The sequence below is a fragment of the Trachypithecus francoisi genome, unplaced genomic scaffold (genome assembly GCF_009764315.1).
Source record: "Trachypithecus francoisi isolate TF-2019V2 unplaced genomic scaffold, Tfra_2.0 Lachesis_group16, whole genome shotgun sequence".
Taxonomy (NCBI): Eukaryota; Metazoa; Chordata; class Mammalia; order Primates; family Cercopithecidae; genus Trachypithecus; species Trachypithecus francoisi.
In genome coordinates, this window is record NW_022681461.1 from 28,857,261 (window position 1) to 28,879,040 (window position 21,780).

At 39.8% G+C, this 21,780-nt stretch overlaps 1 protein-coding gene across 5 annotated transcripts in view; it reads right to left on the minus strand.

Moving 5' to 3' along the window:
• PIP5K1B (phosphatidylinositol-4-phosphate 5-kinase type 1 beta) overlaps positions 1-21,780 on the minus strand; it is a 310,533-nt gene that overhangs the window by 76,799 nt on the left and 211,954 nt on the right. For all 5 annotated transcript variants that reach the window (XM_033237154.1, XM_033237155.1, XM_033237156.1 and 2 more), the window contains 4 exons: positions 16,760-16,971; positions 14,959-15,042; positions 14,792-14,840; positions 11,135-11,219 (listed from right to left, as the gene is read on the minus strand). In XM_033237154.1, the coding sequence (XP_033093045.1) occupies positions 11,135-11,219; positions 14,792-14,840; positions 14,959-15,042; positions 16,760-16,971 (430 nt within the window). The remainder of the gene's footprint in view (positions 1-11,134; positions 11,220-14,791; positions 14,841-14,958; positions 15,043-16,759; positions 16,972-21,780) is intronic.

Sequence of the window (21,780 nt, forward strand, 5' to 3'; positions counted from 1 at the left end):
GTCTAAACAGCAGTCTACAACTTCAGAAGTGTGTTGGGAACCTGAACTAATGAAAATGTACTTCACCATCAATCATGCTTGCTGAAGCCTGGGACTTTACAGAGGACACGTCCATGGAAGTTGCTTAAGTGGCAGCTGGGCCATCCTTATTTACATTCACTCTTTGCTGCAATAATTCTTTTTGGCTTAATATTGCTAGAGAATTTCCGTGGAGGGAGGGAGAGAGGGAAGTTGAGGCCTGTTTATGCTTTCCCCAAATATGTTTTTGGCAGTGTTTCTCTTCCTTTAGAGGTTTGCATAAAGGGGTAGTCTCATAGTAAACGTATTAGAGTAATTCTGTTGAGCCTTGGGAATCTCCAAGCTTAGATTACACAGCTCATCTGGGGCCTTCCCAGAGGCTGCTTGCAAGAACTTAACTGGAGAAGGACTTTGGGACACACAAATGAGGGAAGAATGGAGGGCAATCTCTCCACTTAAAGAGAAAGGAAGGTTTATTTGTCCCTCGAGCAGTCTTAGAATCATAATAATATCATCATCCTAATAAATAACATTTGTGGAGGGCTTTAGAGTCTGGAAGCCAACATTCACATTGCATATCTCAAATCATCCACATGTATGAGGAAGAGGAAGGCCTTTTCTTAGGTCCAGAAACTGAGAATAGAAAGATTGTGGCTTGCCCAAGGTCACAGAACTAGCAAGCATGAACCTCAGGTGTCTTTCTTTTCTTCTTAAGCTGCTTTCTAGGTGGTTCATTTTCTAGCTCTTTAGTATTCTGTTTTCTGGTTAAACTGAGGGGAAAAAAAGATAAACCTTGAATTTGTTTTTCTTTGAGGGGAAGAAATTTTTGAATGTTTAAAAAATAAGTCATGTTTACCTTAATTCTCCACTCTCTCAAATAGTGGTCACACTTGTTTTACAAGAAGCTATTATTATCACACTGACCTCTGCCTTAGCATTCTATCTGCTAACTTTTATTTATTTTATTTTACTTTATTTTTCTTTAAGTTGTGGGGTACATGTGCAGAATGTGCAGGTTTGTTACATAGGTATACATGTGCCATGGTGGCTTGCTGCCCTCATCAACCTATCATCTCTGCTAACTTTTATAGACCTTTAATAAACTCCTGTCTTTCAATATAGTATTTTAAAACAACTTCTTCTTTTTTTTTTTTATTTGAGACAGAGTTTCGCTCTTGTTGCCCAGACTGGAGTGCAATGGCACAATCTCGCCTCACCGCAACCTCTGCCTCCCGGGTTCAAGCGATTCTTCTGCGTCTGCCTCCCGAGTAGCTCAGGTTGCGGGCATGCGCCACCACGTCTGGTTGATTTTCTATTGTTACTAGAGACGGGGCTTCTCCATGTTGGTCAGGCTGGTCTCCAACTCCCGACCTCAGGTGATCCTCCCTCCCCGGCCTCCCAAAGTGCTAGGATTACATGCATGAGCCACTGTGCCTGGCTGTATTTTAAAACTTCTAAATCAGAGGATCTCAGATGTGGGTTGGAAACCACTAGGGAGTCTTGGAGACCCTTTCAGAAGATCTGCGATGTTAAAATTATTTTCATCATCATGATAAGACATTATTTGCCTTTTTCACTTTCATTCTCTCACATGTGTAGAGTTTTCTAAATGTTACATGACCTGCGATGTCACCACATATTGAATTCAGAAGCAGATGTGCGACTCCACCTTATCTTCTATTAAGCCAGATATTAAGTATTAAAAAAAAGGTAAAACAATTCCACTTTTCTCACTAAATTATTTGTAGAAAATATAATTTTTTTGTAATTATTTATGTTAAAAATTGACTGATGTTAACATGCAATTTTTTTCTTAACTGGTAAGAATTAATAAGTATTTTAAATTTTTCTCAATTTTAATTTCTAATATGTGAAATATAGGCTATCACCCACATAAAAGCTCTTTGGTATCCTCATCATTTTTAAGGGTGTAAGGTGGCCCTGAGACCAAAAGGTTTGAAAACTGCTTTTCTACATCACAGTTCTTAGGTCAATGTTATTTCTCTAAACGAAGAAACAGCTATGATCAAAAGGTTTTTGGCAGTACCAAGGAAATGCGATCAGGGTGAGAGCCGTGTAATGAGGAAAAGATACTCAGGAGACCTATACTCATGGCATTTCATGGAGTGAGGGCCAAAAGCCTGGAAAAAGAAGTAACTCTTTGTTCTTTATCAGCATCACATATGATGAGGAGCAGAGAAGACCGGAAAACAAACCTCTGCCAAGACCACATAGCACCACAACAAAGAGTTCACTTTTTTCCCAAGTGGTGAGTTTCTTCCTTAAAGGAATGATCTCACTCAGCAGATAAGAGCTTGGATTTTGCAGAAATTCAATTCTCAGGATCTCTTTTGATTGGGTAACCTTGAGAGCTGGTTTGGGTGGCTGGTTGCTTCCTTTTGTGTGACAGAAATGCCTGAATTTGTCTTTGGCTCAACCATGGCTGGCAGTAAGTATCCTGTGCCCATTTCCAGCCTTGCATTCTGCCACTCGACTACCTCTATGTTCACTTTTCAGCTCACCCTTCTGCCATATTGGAACCTACCATATTCATTCTGCCCTTAGGCCTTTGCACATGCTGTTCTTTCTCCTTGAGATGCCCTTCCTGTCTCTCTTCTTAATGAACTCTGGGTTACATTTTCAGGATTTAGTTGAAATATCTTTTTATCTGTGAGCTCTCTTTTGGAAGAACTGGTCTTTTTTTCTCTTATTTCTCTCCATGTACCCATAGTAGCACATTCGGAAATATTAGCAACTGTTTCATTATAGATCTGTCACATGTTTCAATCTCTGGCTCAAAACAGACTATTAAATTATTGAGAGAGGAACTAATCAATATTTAAAAAGCTTTCTATATCATCAGTGCTTTGTGTGGTGCTAGATACGTAATAGGCGCATGAGTATTTGTTGCATGAATGCATTATTGTTCTGAAATCTTAGAACAGTTTATTTTCTTTAACAAATTAATTTAACTCTTACCTTCTATGCAGGAAACTAAGCTTTAGTACTTTAGACAAATTATTCATATGGAGAATTTCAGTAAAGTTTCAACATAATGGTGACTAGTATTTCCAGGAAATATTATAGGATTTTATAGACATTATTACACTGGGAGAATGACTCACTTGTGGGTGGGATGTAGGGATTTAAAAAGGTTAAAAAACATTGACTTCATAAAAGAAACTTGAAGACCAGGTACTATTTTCTTGGTGGGAGGGAGTATGCCCCTAGGCATTTAGGGCTTTGAATTAACCACGGTTGACGAAACATCTTCAAGTTGTGTTTTAAAGTGTCTACTTTTCTAATAATTTAACTTCCCTTTGAAATGGTGGTGTTAGATAAAAATTCCATTCATTCATTGCATTATTCATCAAATAACGATTGAGTGCCTACTGTGTGCCAGGAAATCTGCTAAGTGAAAGTTAAGGACTTTGTGCACCAGGGAATCCACGGACGTTTATTTCCTTTAGCATTATTGTTATTGTTATTATTATTATTATTCTTACTATTATTAGCATGGAAGGGTTTTAACAGTAATCAGCAAGAGCAGATTTATATTTTAAACTGATTCTCTAGCTGCAGTGTGTGTGGGGAAATTGGATTGAATGGGTACATGATGGGAGGCAAAGAGACCTGTTTGGGGCCACAACTTTATGCAAAAAAAAAAATAATAAAACCTGCAAACCAAAAAAAACATAGTGGCTGAATCAGGAGAGGTATTGTGAGAGAAGGGGCTGCACTCCTGATACTGCAGAGTGAGGACTGATAGGTGCTGCCGAGTGACTGCACGTGGGTGGTAAGCAGAAGGAAGGGGTCAAAGGATGATGCCAGCGTTCTGGCTGGATAACTGGGCAGATTGTGGTGGCCTTCCATAAGACGTGGACCCAGGTAGAGAGGCAGACTCTGGGGTGGTAAGCAGCTAAATTCAATTTTGGGCATGCTGAACTTGTGGAATCCAGTGGATGCTTAAGTTTGGGGAGTGGACAGGCAAGGGGAACTGCTAGAAGAGTGGGGAGTAAGTTGCAAGTACACAGATGGTAACTGAACCCTTGGGAGAATGGGGAATTACCCAAAGTGTTGTACAAGAAGAGACTAAGTCAGAGCCCGGACCCTGAGGAACAACCACAATAAGAGTAAGCAGGGATGAAAAGGTTCCAAAGGATACCAAGGAGGAGAAGAGAGGCTGGAAGGCAACCAGGGAAGTCCTGAGTTACGAAAGACAAGTCAAGAGAGTATTTCACAGAGAACTGATATCAGTGGTCTCAAATGCTGGAGAGTTTTAAGAAGACTGAAAGTGGCTGGGTGCAGTGGCTCACACCTATAATCCCAGCAATTTGGGAGGCCAAGGTGGGTGGATCACTTGAAGTCAGAAGGTCGAGACCAGCCTGGCCAACATGGCAAAACCCTGTCTCAACTTAAAATACAAAAATCAGTTGGGCATAGTGGCACAGGCCTGTGGTCCCAGCTACTCAGGAGGCTGAGGCAGGAGAATCACTTGAACCTGGGTGGCAGAGGTTGCAGTGAGCTGAGATCGTGCCACTGCACCCCAACCTGGGCAACAGAGTGAGACTCCACTTAAAAAAAAAAGACTGAAAGTTGTTCAATGGCTTAAGCAATGATTGTTGATTACCTCAAAAAAACATTTTGGGAGAGTGGTGGGATCAAAAGCCACTGGAGAACACTGAATAGTGACAAGAGATAAAAAAGTGAGACAGCAAGTGCATCCAACTCTCATCTCCAATAGGGTGATGGTAAAGGAGGAAAAAATATACCAGGAACTGGAGAGAGATGGAGTGTTGAGGAGCCTTGTTTCTATGATATAAGAGAATGAGCAGATGGAAGGATGAGCTGTGGAGCCAGAAGAGGGAGTGAATGGTTAAAATTACCCTGTAGTGGAGGTAATCTCTACAGGGATCTGTCCTGGACCGCAAGGAGAAGATTGGACCCAGTATACATGTCATGGTATCTTCATCCATTCAACAAATAAAAATAACAATATGTGCACCCTCCAAACCCACACCCCTTCACTAAGTTCTGGGGATACAGCAGTCGGCTTACAATTTTTTTTTTTTTTTTTTTGAGATGAAGTCTTGCTGTGTCACCCAGGTTGGAGTGTAGTGGTGCAATCTCGGCTCACTGCAACCTTTGCCTCCCGAGTTCAAGTGATTCTCCTGCCTCAGCCTCCCCAGTAGCTGGGATTACAGGCACCCATCACCACGACTGGCTAATTTTTGTATTTTTAGTAGAGACGGGGTTTCACCATGTTGGTCAGGCTGGTCTCAAACTCCTGATCTCGTGATCTGCCCACCTTGGCCTCCCAGTCTTGGGATTACAGGCATGAGCCACAGCGCCCGGCTAGCTTACATTTAAATAAAGGAGATAGGCATTAAGTAAGTAAAACCTATAGCATAAGACCTAAAGTATAGGTCATTACAGGTCATGATAAATGTTAGAAAACATAAAGCAAGGAAAGTAGATAGGAATCACCTTTCCCACTGTAGCAGGACTATAAGCATTATCATTACTATCTACGAAATAAACAAAAGTGATAAAGTACTTGACTTTGCTTTGAAGTGAAATATCTTATTCAATAAGTGGTATTTAGGACAACAGTTAACTACCTGGGAAAAAACAAGGTTAGATCTCCCTCACTTCATACACCAAAATGAACACAACCTAGATTAAAGAAAAAAAAAAACATAAAAAACAATCTATAAAAGGTAAAATAAAAATATGGGTGAACATGTATCTGATTCTTCAATGGTGAAGTCCTTTGTAAGCATAAGGCTTAAATAAAAAGAATCCCGGCCGGGCGTGGTGGCTCACGCCTGTAATCCCAGCACTTTGGGAGGCCGAGGCGGGCGGATCATGAGGTCAGGAGATCGAGACCATCTTGGCTAAATTAGCCGGGCGTGGCGGCGGGCGCCTGTAGTCCCAGCTACTTGGGAGGCTGAGGCAGGAGAATGGCGGGAACCCGGGAGGCGGAGCTTGCAGTGAGCCGAGATCGCGCCACTGCACTCCAGACTGGGAGACTGAGCAAGACTCTGTCTCAAACAAAAAAAAAAAAAAAAAAAAAAAAAAAAGAATCCCACATTTATGGGATGTAAGATATAAGATGACAACTCTCCCCAAATTCAACACAATCTTTATCAAACTACCAGCTACGCTTTTTCCCCCAGAAATTAACAAACATTATACAATTCAGAGGGACATACAAGGACCCAGAATAGCCAAAACAGTCTGAAAAAGAGTAGTTGAAGGACTCACACTTCTTGATCATGAAACTTAACAATGCAAACCAGAATTAATCAGGATAGTATGGTACTGGTATGAGGGTAGGCATATTGATCAATAGAACAGATGTGAGAGTCAAGAAGTAAACCCTTAAACTTGTGGTCAATCGACTTTCTTTTCTTTTCTTTTTTTTTTTGGTCTGGTTTATGTTTTCTCATGATGATTTTCAATAAGAGTGCCAAGATAATTCAACCAGGGGAAAGAATAGGCTTTTCAACAAATGGTGGGGAAACAACTGGCTATTCACATGCAAAAGAATGAAGATAGATTCTACCTCCTATCATATACAAAAAAATTAAATCAGAATGAATCACAAACCTAAATGTAAGAGCTAAAACTATAAAACTCTTCAAAGAAAACATGAGAGTAAACCTTCATGACCTTGGGTTAGGCAATGCTTTCTTAGATCACACCAAAAGCACCAGCAACAAGAGGAAAAAAATTGGACATCAAAATTAAAAAATTTTGTGCTTCAAAAGACACCATCAAAAAAGTAAAAAGACAACCCACAGAATGGAAGAAAATGTTTGCAAATCATATATCTGATAACAGACTTGTTTCCAGAATATACAAAGAACTCTTACAACTCAATAATAAAAAGACAACTCAACTAAAAATGGACAAAGGGTTTGAGTGAGCATTTCTCCAAAGAAGATATAAATTGCCAATAAGCACATACAAGGTGTTTAATATCATCAGTCATTAGAGAAATGTAAATCAAAACCACAGTGAGATACTACTTCATACCTACCAGGATGGCCAAAAGAAAAAAAGACAGGCAATAACACATGTCAGTGAGGATGCAGAGAAACTGGAACCTGCATACATTGCTGGTGGGATAGTAAAATGATGCAGCTGCTTTGGAAAAGAGTTGACAGTTCCTTAAAATGTTATCAGAGAGTTATCATCTGACCCAGCAATTCTACTTCTAGGTATATATTCAGAAGAAATGAAAATATATGCCCATACGAAACCTTGTCCAGGAATGTTCGTAACAGCATTATTCATAATAGCCAAAATGGAAACACACCAAATATCCATCAACTGATGAATAAACAAACTATGGTATATCAATATAATGGAATACTCTGCAATAAAAAGAATAATTACTGATACATGCTACGATGTTACAGATAAATCTCAAAAATATTCTGTTAAGTGCAAAAAGCCAAACAGAAAAGTTCACATTATATAATTTATATGAAATGCCAGAATAGGCAAAACCATAGAGACAGAAAGTAAATCAGTAGTTGCCAGGGGCTGGGAAGAGGATGGAATGGGGAGTGACTGCTAATGGGTATGTGATTTCTTTTTGGGGTAATGAAAATTTTCTAAAATTAGAAAATCGCCGGGCATGGTGGCTCATGCCTATAATCCGAGCACTTTGGAAGGCTGAGGCAGGTGGATTACCTGAGGTCAGCAATCCAAGACCAGCCTGGCCAACATGGTGAAACCCCATCTCTACTAAAAATACTAAAATTAGCTGGGTGTGTTGGCTCACGCCTGTAATCCCAGCTTTTTGGGAGGCTAAGAAAGGAGAATCACTTGAACCCAGGAGGCAGAGGTTGCAGTTAGCCAAGATTGCGCCACTGCACTCCAACCTGAGCGACAGAGTGAAACTCCATCTCAAAATAAATAAATAAATTAATTTAAAAAATTAGAAAATGGTGATGACTGCATAACTTTGTGAATAAATCAAGAATCATAAGCCTGTATGCTTTAAAAGGGTGAAGCGTACACATCTTAATTATATCTCAATAAAGCTATTATTAAAAAATAGATAATAAAATCAAAAATCAAAATGGGAAAATGTCAATAGATTTGATTACCTATGAGTTAAAAAACTTGTTCCACTAAAAACCTGATGCATTCTCCAAACTGGAAAAATCTGTGACACATGCCATATTTTATGAAATTGAAGATGCCACTGATCGGCATTAATTTATATGCCCCTAAGAAAGAAAAACCTCCCAAGATGGAGAGTCTCCTAAGGGAGGCTCACCAAAGCTGGAACATTAAAGGGCTGCATCCTCCAAAATGCACCAGGGGTTGCAGTGAAACCCATGTTTTTCCAATCTTGGCACAGGGCTAAGAAAGGTGAAAAAATCTTTCTTAAAAATTGGAACCAGAGCAGGGCGCAGTGGCTTAAGCCTGTAATTCCAGTACTTTGGGAGGCTGAAGTGGGTGGGTCGCTTGAGGCTAGGAGTTCAAGACAGCCTGGCCAACATGACAAAACACCATCTTTACTAAAAGCAAAAACCAGCTGGGCGTGGTGGTGCATGCTTGTAATCCCAGCTACTCGGGAGGCTGTGGCAGAAGAATCGCTTGAACCCGGGAGACAGAGGTCGCAGTGAGCCAAAATCGTACCACTGCAGTCCAGCCTGGGTGATAGAGTGAGACCCTGTCTCAAAAACAAAAACAAAAACAAAAACAAAAACAAAAAAAAAGGAACCACAAGCTGGTATTCATGTAAGCTTGCAGTCTCAATAAACACTATCTTATAGTCTATTCTAGGCCAAAGAAACCTTGGGCAAGTAATTTATGGTGATGTCAATTTGACAGCAATTTTAAGACACCATTGGGAGAGTCAAATGTGGAAGAAAGTTTCCCTTAGAGTGAAATAAGGTTAAAAAAAGGGTTAATATCTTCAAAACATGGAATTGATATTAATAATTTGGAAAAAAAACACCCAATATAAATGGTCAAATGTTACAAAGCTCAATTCTCAAAGGAACTATAAATGGCTAATAAACATGAATAAGGGTTGAACCTTACCAGTACTTAAGAAATGCAAAATAAATCAATCAGATAACATTTTTTACTTATCAGAGTGGCATAATTTAAAACCACAATGCTGGCTAAGGGCTGGTAAAATACAGGCTCTCATGGGAGCCTTCTGTGGCACAATCTCTCTGTGCAGTTACGTGCATTTTATTATCCTAGTACCCCTTTCTTGGAATCCATTCTGAAGAAATAATCCTAAATTTGGACACAACATTTGTCTGAAATTATGTTCATAAACTAGTAAGACATAGAAAAAGGAGAAACAATGTAAATGCCCAATACTGAAAGAATGATTAAATAGATTCTGGCAAAAAAAATAGATTATATCACACTCATATAATTTTAATGTGTTGCAATTTCAAATGGTGCCCTGTAGAATATACAATGATATGGAAAATATAACATTATAAACTATTCGTGTTATAATGCTATGTGAAAAAAGAGTACTATACCTAAAATTGTGTACCATTATGCTACCATTTTAATGTAAATACATAAAGCATAGAAATAAAGATTGGTAGAAAGTACATCAAAATATTAGCAGTGGATATCTCTGGGTTGTGGTATTTCAAGAATTTTCATTTTTTTTCATCTTTTTGTATTTTCCAAAATTTTTACATTGCAAGTATTTGACTTTCATTAATTAAAAAATCTCCGATAAATATTACCAGGAAAATTCGTCTTATTTAAATATAAAATATGAACATTCTATTTTTTCAGTTGTGTGTGGCTAAATTATCATGTTTTAGTTTATGAAATTGGATCACAGAATAGCAAAATTATAAAACAACTATATATAGGGTTATTTTCTCCTTTCACGTCTTAAAAAATACCCACAGATATTAATCGTAGAAAATTTAATAAATAACAATATAAAGGAAAATAAGAGCCCACATACTCCCTTGATCTGGAATAAGCATTGTTAGCTTTGGGTTTAGTTTCCTCTTCTGTTTCTAGTTACTCAAGGTTTAAAGTTAGGGTATTGATTTGATATTTTTCTTTTTTCTTTCTTTCTTTTTTTTTTGAGATGCAGTCTCACTCTGGTGCCCAGGCTGGAGTAGAGTGGCATGATCTTGGCTCACTGCAACCTCTGCCTCCTGGGTTCAAGCAAGTCTCTTGCCTCACCCTCCTAAGTAGTTAGGATTACAGGTGCATGCCACCACCCTGGCCAATTTTTGTATTTTTAGTAGCGACAGGGTTTCGCCACGTTGGCCAGGTTGGTCTTGAACCCCTGACCTCAAGTAATCTGCCCGCCTCAGCCTCCCAAAGTGCTAGGATTACCGCGCCCGGCCTCCTTTTTTTTTTTTTTTTTAAGGTAAGAGTTTACAGCTATAAATTTTCCTCTGAGCAATGCCTTCACAGCATCCCATAAATTTTTGGTAGGTTTGTTTTCATTTTCATTCATCTCTGAGGTTTTTCTAATTTCCTTGTAATTTCTTTAACTCATTGGTAGTTTAAGAGTGTGTGGTTTAATTTTCAAATACTTGTCAAGTTTTCAGTTTTCACTGTTTATTGATTCATTCCATTGTGATCAGAAAAGATACTTTGTATGAGTTCAGTCATTTAAAATTTATTGAGACTTGTTTTGTGGCCTAACATATGATCTAGCCTGGAGAATGTCCCATGAGAATAACTGCTGTTTTGTATATTCCATTAGAATTCTGCTGTGCATTTAAGGTATACAGACTGATAACTACATACAAGGTGAATACATCTATATTTAACAAACTAAATGTGCTGCTAACACATCCTTTTTTATTGATTGCATACTATTCCATTATTTGACTGTATCATAATATATTTAACCAATATATTATATGGTTGGACATTTAGATAGCTTCTAAATTTTTTCACCACTAAACAGGACTCTAATGATTAGGACATCAATAAACACCAGACTGGGTTACTTAACCATAATTACTAAGTGATAACTGCTGCAGGGAGAGAAATGCGTTAGTTCTTTCAGTAAAAATTTTGCAAAGATACATAATGAAATTAGCTGCTAAAAGTAAAAAAAAAAATTTCATAAGAATCTTACCTTGAATTTTCTTGAAAACTCTGGAATTCATGAACTTTAGAAATCTGTCTGCATAAAAGCTTGGTCTATGAACGGAAACAGTGTCCTGAAAAGACAAAAAACAGGATCACAGGGTCACCTCTTAGTGCTCATCTCAAGTCAGAAGAGAGATCTATGCAATTGGTTCTCTGTCAGCCAACATTCTTAACCAAAGGTGGCCCAGAGATAGAGAACAGGAATGCCCTGTGTCCCGCGGGGCCCAGGAGTCTGGGGCTGAGGAAGAAGGGCATAGACTCAATCGGAACAAAGATTCTAGACGCTCAAGACCAAACCGAGCAGGGGAGAGTCAGCAAAAAAACTGTGCTACATCAATCAAAACAGCTGTCCTCATTCACAACATTGTGTCCCGGGAGGAGTTTTTAATTTCTTTTTTTACATACAGGCAATCAGTGCATCAAGTGTCATCTGGAATGAAGGGTAACTCCCTTAATCATGAACAAAAATTGGGGACATAAACAAAACTATCCTAAAGTAAGAGTGACATTGACGTTTAAGCTAAAAAATAGTTCTAGTCTCATCTCCCAATAACAAGGTGAGGAGATGCTAGGAGGATTCCTAGGAGACAAGGCTAACAGATGACTCCTTTGCCCTGAATTTTCTGCTGATTGCGTAGAGTTGAATTGAATTAAACTGTTAATGCCATTCTTCTCTCGTGCTTGGCAGGAGTCTTTAGGGCTGAAGGGTCATTTGATTACAAATCCAGGAAAGGGGGTAGATGAAGGGAAAGGGGATGGATACAGGAGCTAATTTTCTATGTTTATTTAGTAATCATTTATCCAAATCATGTATCTAAGCTGTACACTTGCAGACATAGTAAATTTGCTTCTATAATGCTTCATTTTGAATTCAGGTTTATGGACTCCAATAGAGAAATTTCTTTTCTTTTTTTTTCTTTTTTCTTTTGAGACAGTCTTGCTCTGTTGCCAGGCTGGAGTGCAGTGGCGGATCTCGGCTCACTGCAACCTCCTGCCTCCCAGGTTCAAGTGATTCTCCTGCGTCAGCATCATGAGTAGCTGGGATTACAGGCACCCACCACCACACCCGGCTAGTTATTGTCTTTTTAGTAGAGAGGTTTTGACCATGTTGGCCAGGCTGGTCTCAAACTCCTGACCTCAAGTGATCTGCCCTCCTCGGCCTCCCAAAATGCTGAGATTACAGGTGTGAGCCACTGTGTCTGGCCCTGCTACATCTTTTAAAATGTACTCTTTCTGGCCCTGCTACATCTTTTAAAATGTACTCTTTCTGGCCTGAAGTGGACACATTCTTCCAACAAGGCAGTAATTTAGAAATATCAGTAGAAGGCAAGAGCCTAAGGGGTATCCATAGAGGATCAAGGTTCAGCCCTTGCCTATAAAGAGAAGTTACGTTGTTGTTCCCTTTGGCATGAATAAACACTGTTTAAGTAAGAGCCATGTCTGAAAACAAACAAAAATAAGTTCATGATATATACAGCACAGAAATTTTCATTAAAAAAAAAAGAAAAACAAATGATAGGTTTATTTATTTATTTATTTATTTAGCGATGGAGTCTTGCTCTGTCGCCCAGGCTGGAGTGTAGTAGCACAATCTTGGCTCATTGCAACATCTGTCTCCTGGGTTCAAGTGATTCTCTTGCCTCAGCCTCCTGAGTAGCTGGGATTACAGGCATGTGCCACCACGCCCGGCTAATTTTTGTATTTTTAGTAGAGACAGGGTTTCACCATGTTGGCCAGGCTGGTCTCGAACTCCTGACCTCAAGTGATCCGTCCGCCTTGGTCTCCCTGCAAAGTGTTGGGTTTTAAATAGACAAAGGTGGGGGACCCTTAGAAGCACCTGGTCAGTACAAGACTAGACGATTCAGATCCATCTGTTAACAGGAAACTGAAATGGTCTCAGAAAATAGGAGGGGAATGGAATGAGGGTATTCACTCTCTCCCCTTCAATGTTCAAGGTACTATGTATGCAGTCCCTTCCTTTCTTAGCTTGAAGGAAACATAAAATTAACCTACCATATTGACCTTCTTTCATAGGAGGAATTTTTGATTTGAGTAAGATTGAGGTTAATTCTTTTTTTTTTAATTAAAATTTTTCTTTTAGAGACAGGGTCTTGCTATATTCAAGACTGGGTTTGAACTCCTGGGCTCAAGCGATCATCCTGCCCCAGTCTCTTGAGTAGCCAGGACTACCAGCACATGCCCCTACACCCAGCTTAGAGGTTAATTCTTGGAAATAAATGTGTGAACCTGCTGTTTAAAAGTGCATTCTGACTGAAGTCAGTCCTTAGCCGGTGGACAAAATGTAGATCTTTCATGCTGAAAGGTTATTAACAGTCTTCCACAGAACTGAGAAATTATGTGTTCCTTTCCAAAAAAGAAGAAGAATATCATCTATAATTTATTCTCTTTCAAAAGAAAGTATCTGCTAACATCTTAAGAGGAAATGTGTGACCAAATCCTTGACGAAAATATTCTTTGGAATTGCTACTTCAAGTTATTAACTTAGGCCAATAAATGTTGTTAGTGGCAGGAAGTAGAAATCTAATGTCTAGATGGAACTGTGTGTGTGTGTGTGTGTGTGTGAGAGAGAGAGAGAGACAGAGACAGAGACAGAGACAGAATGTGAGAAAGAAGGAGAGAGAAAGGTGGGAGAAACTGCTCTTTGATAACTGATGTTTTTCTTCAGTTACATCAATTAAGACATTCTCGGCTTACACCTGCAATCCCTGCACTTTGGGAGGCCGAGGCAGGTGGATCACCTGAGGTCAAGAGTCCGAGACCAGCCTGGTCAACATGGTGAAACCCTGTCTCTACTAAAAATACAAGAATTTGCCAGGCGTGGTGGCACATGCCTGTAGACCCAGCTACTTGGGAGGCTGAGGCAGGAGAATTGCTTGACCCCGGGAGGTGGAGGTTGCAGCAAGCCGAGATCGTACCACTGCACTCCAGCCTGAGTGACAGAGCAAGACTCCGTCTCAAAAAAAAAAAAAAAAAAAAAATAATAATAATAAAGACATCCTCAGGCAGCCAGCATATATAAATGTTGATGCAGAAATACATACCAATGAAAAATTTTCACTTTCTGTGTCTGTATTTGTTAGGCATTGTGTTGAACACTGAAATGCACTATTTTGTTCCATGCTCACACCAGGCAGGTGTCATTACTATCCCCCTGGTATAGGTGATAAACAAGGGTAAGAGGCCACATAACCAGCACTGTGCCTGGTCACGTGGTTAGTTCAGCAGTGAATGCAGAGTTCAAATCCAGGCTGTTCACCATCAGAATCAGGGCTCACACTTACTGTAGCTTGGTTGTGTGAGAACTTCATTTCAACTGCCCTACTAATCATCCCTACAAAAAAAGACCCTCTCAAAGTTAGGTCCTTTGGATTTCACACAGACACAGATATCATTTTGTTTTTCTGGCCGCTAGGGCTGGATGTCATATATTTGAATAGTTATTCAAATTTATGTTGTCTTTATTTTCAAATTTGAACTGATCTACTAGCCTAAGATTCTGAGTTGATAAAGACTGTTGTTTCATTTCCTCTTAGAGTGTAGCAACACAGTTTTCTGCACATACTCTGAAGTCTCTGAGAAAGCAGAAATATATACAGTGTAATAAGGAAAATAAGTCACTTACCCCATCATAAACAAGAGCTTTCCAGGAATGTTCTAACTTCTTCATTAACCTAAACATCCATGGAAAAATTAAAAAGAGAATATAAAATCACTCTCATTTGGTGATTTTTCAGAAGCTTTTGTAGATTGATTTGGAAATAATAAAAGACCACTCCTCAAACTTCTTACCTATACGATTGTAGAATGTCAATAATGCCCATAAATAAAAGTAGCTTTTCTCCCCTATGGCTTTTAGCTGGAATGCCTCCCATTCTGTTGATAGAGCAAAAGAGAAAATATTTGATTACATATTATAAGAATAGAAAGTTAAAAAATCATTTCTAATAAATAGACTGAAAATAAAAATAGACCATTTTTAAGAATTCTGGGCTATCTCCCACTCATCTTTTTTTTTGTTTGTTCTTTTCTTTTTGTTTTTTGGGCATCAGTTAAGGTCATCCTGGGAATCCAGAATGATGTATTAATACTTCCCTACAAAGGAGAATAATATGATAACTGCTAACTCTGAAGAGCTGGATGGGAAGAATTCAATTTAAAACTTGTTCCTACTTTAAACTATGAGCAAGAATTTTTAGACCATTATAAAATATTCCTTTCAAAAAATGCAATACTTTTTTTCTGATCAAAAGAGTAATGTATATTTACTTTTAAAAATAAAATACAGAAAAACACAAAGGAAAAATATAATTAAACAGTTATTCCTAGGATGCAAAGATAACTACTATTAACATCTGGTATACTTTTCTAGTATATATGTATATGTGTGTGTGTATTAGTCGAGAAGGGGTATTATTTATTACATTTTTTACTTGCTAAATGATAAACATTTCCTTATATTCAATGCTAATGTGGTTTTTAATAGCCTTATTGTATTTCACTGATACAGGATAATTTAACTGATTATTGGACATTTAGATTGATTTGCAAGAAATAACTTTTCAAAAAAGATTTAATATGTGTTAATTTCCTTTACAAAAGTGAAATATGCCCATGGTTTAGTCATTGTTGGAGAATTCTAGAAGACAGGCATTTATGGCCGTGGAAAATGATTTCTTTCATCCAGTCTCCTTGCTCAGCTAGTACACATACCTGATGCAGTCTACCATTTCAATAACTTACTTTGGTTGCAACTGTTTCTGTTAGTCAATATGCACTTTATACATGCAAATTAATCCTGTAGTTACTATCACATCTGGCTGAGGTGAGAGACCACATCTGCCAGGGTGCAAGACTAGAACAACAGAATCCCCTTAGGCAGATAAAAAACTCTGAATTGCGAACATCATTCTCATTGTGTATTTGCTTAAAACCTCTTTATTCAGGCTGGGCTCAGTGGCTCATACCTATAATCGCAGAACTTTGGGAAGCCAAGGCAGGTGGATCACATGAGGCCAGGAGTGTAAGACCAGCCTGGGCAACATGGTGAAACTCCATCTCTACTAAAAATACAAAAATTAGCCAGATGTAGTGGTGCATGTTTGTAATTCCAGTTACTTTGGAGGCTGAGGCAGGAGAATCGCTTGAACCTGGGAGGTGGAGGTTGCAGTGGACTGAGATGGCACCACTGCCCTCCAGCCTGGGTGACAGAGGGAGACTCTGTCTCAAAAAAATAAAAAATAAACAATAAAACATGTTTATTCAAATTCAAAGTTTATTCTTTCCTCTTGCGGTAAATGTTTTGAATATGTAGTTAATGGGGACAAAAACATTTTCAGCCATTGTTTAAAAAAAATAAATGGAGCCATTTGAAAAAAGAAACCAAGTGGGTGAAGGAGTAATAACTGGAGGAACTGTCACTCATCTAGTTATCTTTAAATGAATAGACATGGAGACCAGTTTAACCCATTTTAGCACCAAGTAGAAATTAGTTCCTGGAGTCCCACCCTAAGGTGAATGTGACTGTCTATAATTACCCAGTGATGTGGGCTACCACAATCAAGAGGGTGGGTGGGTGTGTGGCTGTACTTACGTGTCTGGGTTCTCTGTGATTATCCCATCTCCAGATTTCCCTGGACCCTGGATAGATTCCATGGCTGTTGAGTAGAGAACCTTCTGCATCCCAGGTCGCTTAGCATCAGGCACATTTTGTGAGGTCTCCTCCTCTTTCTCTTTGAGGGAATGATCCAGGAAATGAATTCCCAGCAGAAGGCTATAGTCCATGATCTTGAAGCTTTCTAGTACCTGAATGAGAAAAAGAACCAGGAAGCCAGTCAACCCAAAGGCCTGTTCGTCTCATCTACTCATTATCAGAGAGCTCTAGATATACAGACACACAGCTCCTGTTATTCCTCCCAGGGTGGTGGCTGAGACATGAAGAATCAAAATAAAATCACTTGAGGTTATGATTAGGCCACATGCAGGAAGGATTATCATAACGGCTCCTAGATGGGAATTTTATGCAAATCTGAAGCAAGCACATGTTTTCTCAACCCTCCATAAAAGTTTCGCTAATAGCAGGGATTGAGTGCTTTCCATGTGTCAGTGTTACAAAGCTCATTTGCATTCAATCTTCTCAACAACTCTATAAGCTAGGTACTACTATTGTCTCTGTTTTACAAATGAAAAACTGGAGGCACAGAGAGACAAGGTAATGTGCTCAATATCACACAGCACATAAGTGACAGAGACCCAAGCAGTCAACTCCAGTGTCCACACTCTTTTTTTTTTTTTTTTGAGATTTTTTTAGATGGAGTCTCGCTTTGTCACCCAGGCTAGAGTGCAGTGGCACGATCTCAGCTCACTGCAGCCTCTGCCTCCCAGGTTCAAGCGATTCTCCTGCCTCAGCCTCCCAAGTAGCTGGGAATACAGGCACATGCTACTGCGCCTAGCTAATTTTCGTATTTTTAGTAGAGACGGGGTTTCACCATCTTGGCCAGGCTGGTCTGGAACTCCTGACCTTGTGATCCACCCGCCTTGGCCTCCCAAAGTGCTGGGATTACAGGCTTGAGCCACCACGCCCGGACCAGTGTCCACACTCTTAAGCAGTAAAGCAGAGAAACCAACAACCAATAGTTTCTACAAGCTTGTATCTTCCTCAGCATGAAGACACAGCTAGAACGTGTCTTTGTCTGAATTCTGTTCTCATAATCTTAAACTTGTGGGAAGTTAGTGGTTTTCTTCTCAAAACCTTTTTTTTCTTTTTCTTTTTTTTTTTTTTTTTTTTTGAGACGGAGTCTCGCTCTGTCACCCAGGCTGGAGTGCAGTGGCCAGATCTCAGCTCACTGCAAGCTCCGCCTCCCGGGTTCACGCCATTCTCCTGCCTCAGCCTCCCGAGTAGCTGGGACTACAGGCGCCGCCACCTCGCCCGGCTAGTTTTTTGTATTTTTAGTAGAGACGGGGTTTCACCGTGTTAGCCAGGATGGTTTCGATCTCCTGACCTCGTGATCCGCCCGTCTCGGCCTCCCAAAGTGCTGGGATTACAGGCTTGAGCCACCGCGCCCGGCCTTCTTTTTTTTTTTTTGAGACAGAGTCTCGCCCTGTCGCCCAGGCTGGAATGCACTGCTCACTGCAACCTTTGCCTCCTGGGTTTAAACGATTCTCCTGCCTCGGCCTCCTGAGTAGCTGGGACTACAGGTGCCCACCACCATGCCCAGATTTTTTGTATTTTTAGTAGAGATAGGGTTTCGCCATGTTGGCCAGGCTGATCTTGAACTCATGACCCCGTGATCTGCCTGCCTCGGCCTCCCAAAGTGCTGGGATTACAGGTGTGAGCCACCACGCCCAGCCCTCAAAGTCCGTCTTTCGAAGGTGCCGTTCAGTTTCCTGTCGCAAGTCCTTTAAAAACATATAATCTCAACAAAGCATAGTACTTCATGTTTAATTATCCACTCAGCAGACAGTAGGGAGGCAAGGGAATTAAAAATAGTTGGATGCAGCCAGACAAAAGAGATGGCAATGCTCTGAAAAGAAAATGACAGGAGACAAGGTCTAGGTCCGAGTCTGTTGAGATGGCTTCAGGGTATAGGTGGGGCTTTGACACTCAGGACCTTTTCAGAGGGAAGAGCAGTGTTCAGGAAGAATGCCTGCAAATGGGGTGTTTTCCTCTATGATAAAGTTCTTTTTCTACTAGTTTGTATGATTCTCCCCTACAACAGACTTCTTAATACCTGGTATTTCTCACACAAAGCTGTGCAGAAAAGTAAGACAATGCTGGTTGTCAGAACAGCTGTCTCTGAACCAACATGAGAAGCTGTTCCTATACTTTAGCTAGGAAACACCTTCAAGGATCATAGCCTATAGATCATTGTTTAGGGATAAAATAATCCAGAATTTCTTATGCTTCTTGTTCTTGCTCAGCCCAACTGCCTTTTGAGATTTATGATATAGTAAAGAGGGGATCAGGCCTGAAGATTCAGTTACCTGTGGCTGCCACTTCATGGATGCCACCTGAGAAAAGGCTTTGTGAACTATGGCATATGGCCTTCGAAAAATATGGTTATTCTGCATTACAGGCATCTTTGCCATCAATGAGAACTGAGAGTGCGCTGCAAATGAGTATCAATTATTCCAGAGGGTTCACGCTTCTTCTCTCAAAAAGTCAAGTTCAGAAGGGAGTCAGGCAGGAGCTGAGAGTAGAATCTTATCACTTAAGAGGTTCGGGCTGTGGGATTTTCTAACCCAAGTGATCTAAGAGTGGCCTGATAACAATGTGGAACCAGCCTTCCTGATGGAAGGAGGAGTGATGTCAAGATTGGAGGAGGAAGGGAGGGGTGATGGGAAATGCTTCTTACCACCGATCCAATGCTTGAGAACCAGACCCTTTGGTTGGTTCTCCATGGAGGTGTATCAGTGCTTCACTGCACCATACGGTAGCACAGACCATGAGAGAAAGAAAGACTGTTTTACGTCAGGAGCACTGAGGGCCAGACTTTTGAAAGAAAACACTAACAGATATTGGATGCTTTCTTCAGACGGAAGTAAGTGGTAGAAGGGCCTTAACCTTTCTAATTCTCAATCATACTGAAACGATGGCTCCGGAACAGTACCCACCCAGACAGCTTCATCAACTCTTCACAATGAATGACCATCTGCAGATGCTAATTTCCCTACTCATATTTATCAGTGCTAGTGCTTCCTTTCTCGGAGAGACTTGGATAAGGACATGGGGGATGGGCGATGAAGAGCATGGACTCTATGACCTTAGGCAGGTCACATCATCTCCTTGTGTCTCAGTTTCTTCATCTGTAAAATGCTGACAATATTACCTATCATATAGGGTGCTTGTAAAAGTTAAACGTGGCGATGCAAGTCAAGTGCTTAGAAAAGTTCCCAGCATAAAGTGTTTAATTAATTGCTAGCTCTTATCACCATGATTATAATTCACGGTAACTTATCCCTCACACTCGCTCAAGAGACAACCGGTGTGAGCTTGAAGTAAACATTCCTAGAATTACACTTCTGAAAACAAATGTCACTAAATTAGCCAACAAAAATAGAACCATATTGCTGGCCTGCTTACCAGTGTCATTTTGGCAAATCCCAATTCCTTTAGAAGCTCTGGGTTTGTGGATACCAAGGGGTATGGCCTGGATGGCTGACAACGCAGGAATTTTCAATTGGCAAAAACACAGTGTTGTGCCCTGCGCAGCCTGAAGCATCCATTTGTCAACGTTTCCTCCAAAGCAGTAAGCTGGCTTCAAAAGCAAGTTGTAATAAGACTCCGACAACACTGTGGATGTTCCTAACAGGCACCCAGAATCGTTCATTCAAGTTAGGAGTGGTCAAGCTTAAAAGCATTCCTGCCACCATGATTTTCCTCTGCAGAGTATCCATGAATTAATTCTGCTTGTTAAAATGCTTTTTTTAAAAAAGTTTTTCTTATATTGTCATGCAATATTCAACCTCTGCAAAGCATTTTCCTCAGCAAAGCATCCATGAATTGTTAAGAAGTTTTTTTAAAAAATGAAATACTTTTTCTTATATTTTTCTTGCAATATTCAACCTGAACCATGTGTTTTGTACTTGCAGTCTTTCTCCCTGCCCATGAACAGGCCTAAGAGAACTGGGCAATTTTATAGGTGAGACAAAGTCAGGCTGTGTGGTCCAACCTGAAGTATTGGATATAGTAAGACACTATTCTGATGCTGTAAGGGGCCCATTTTTTTTTTTTAAGAATAAATTCCAAGAGAGAATTAACTTTTGAAAAAGTGATAAAAAATATTAAAAAGAGCTTCATCTCCTCTGTGCTCTTCTATTGGATTGCCAGCATCTGGAAAGGGGGCTGAGCTGTCCTTGTGAGGCCGAGACCCCTACTTTCAGAGTGGAAGGCTTAAAAAAAAATTCTATCCCCATATGTGGAAAGCTGATCATTGCAGTTAGAGTTTGGGTTAGGAAAAATCACCATCGATTAAGAAATCTGAAGGAACAAAAAGAGAAATGTATATGCATATATCTTAAAACAAATTAAAAGGCTTCTGTAATGAGAAATTCTGGGAACAGATTTTAGTCACGTATTTTTAAGATTTGCATCAATTAGGAACAAAATAGTTCCGTTACTCATATCATCTTATTCCTTTAATTAAAAGAATTGATAAATCTGCCAACAACTTAACATGTGTGAGCTTTAAGAGTGAGCGACATTCTGCAACATGACAGACACCAGTTGGTCCACTTCATCATTCAGGTGCACATTTCCAGAATGTCTGCAGGACCTTGCTGCTGCTGGTGGATCTTGTACCTGTGCATTTGCTATTCAAAACTCAGGTTAAAATGCAAATACAGGTGCCCTTCCATCTAGCTCTGGCAGGACTTTACTTCCCCACTTGTAAAAAAAGGAAACAGGAATGATTCACAGAACTATTTAAAACTGAAAAAGCAAGTTGGAATACTGCAAGGCTTTTTATTGCCAAAGTCAGATTCTTTCTTCCTTCTCACTCAAGAACTAATTTAAGTCAATAACAACACTGGAATGTAGTAAAAAAGTCAATGTCAGAGTCAATGTCAAAGCAGCTGATAGAGTACCCTGAAGACATGATCAAAAACTACCTGTTC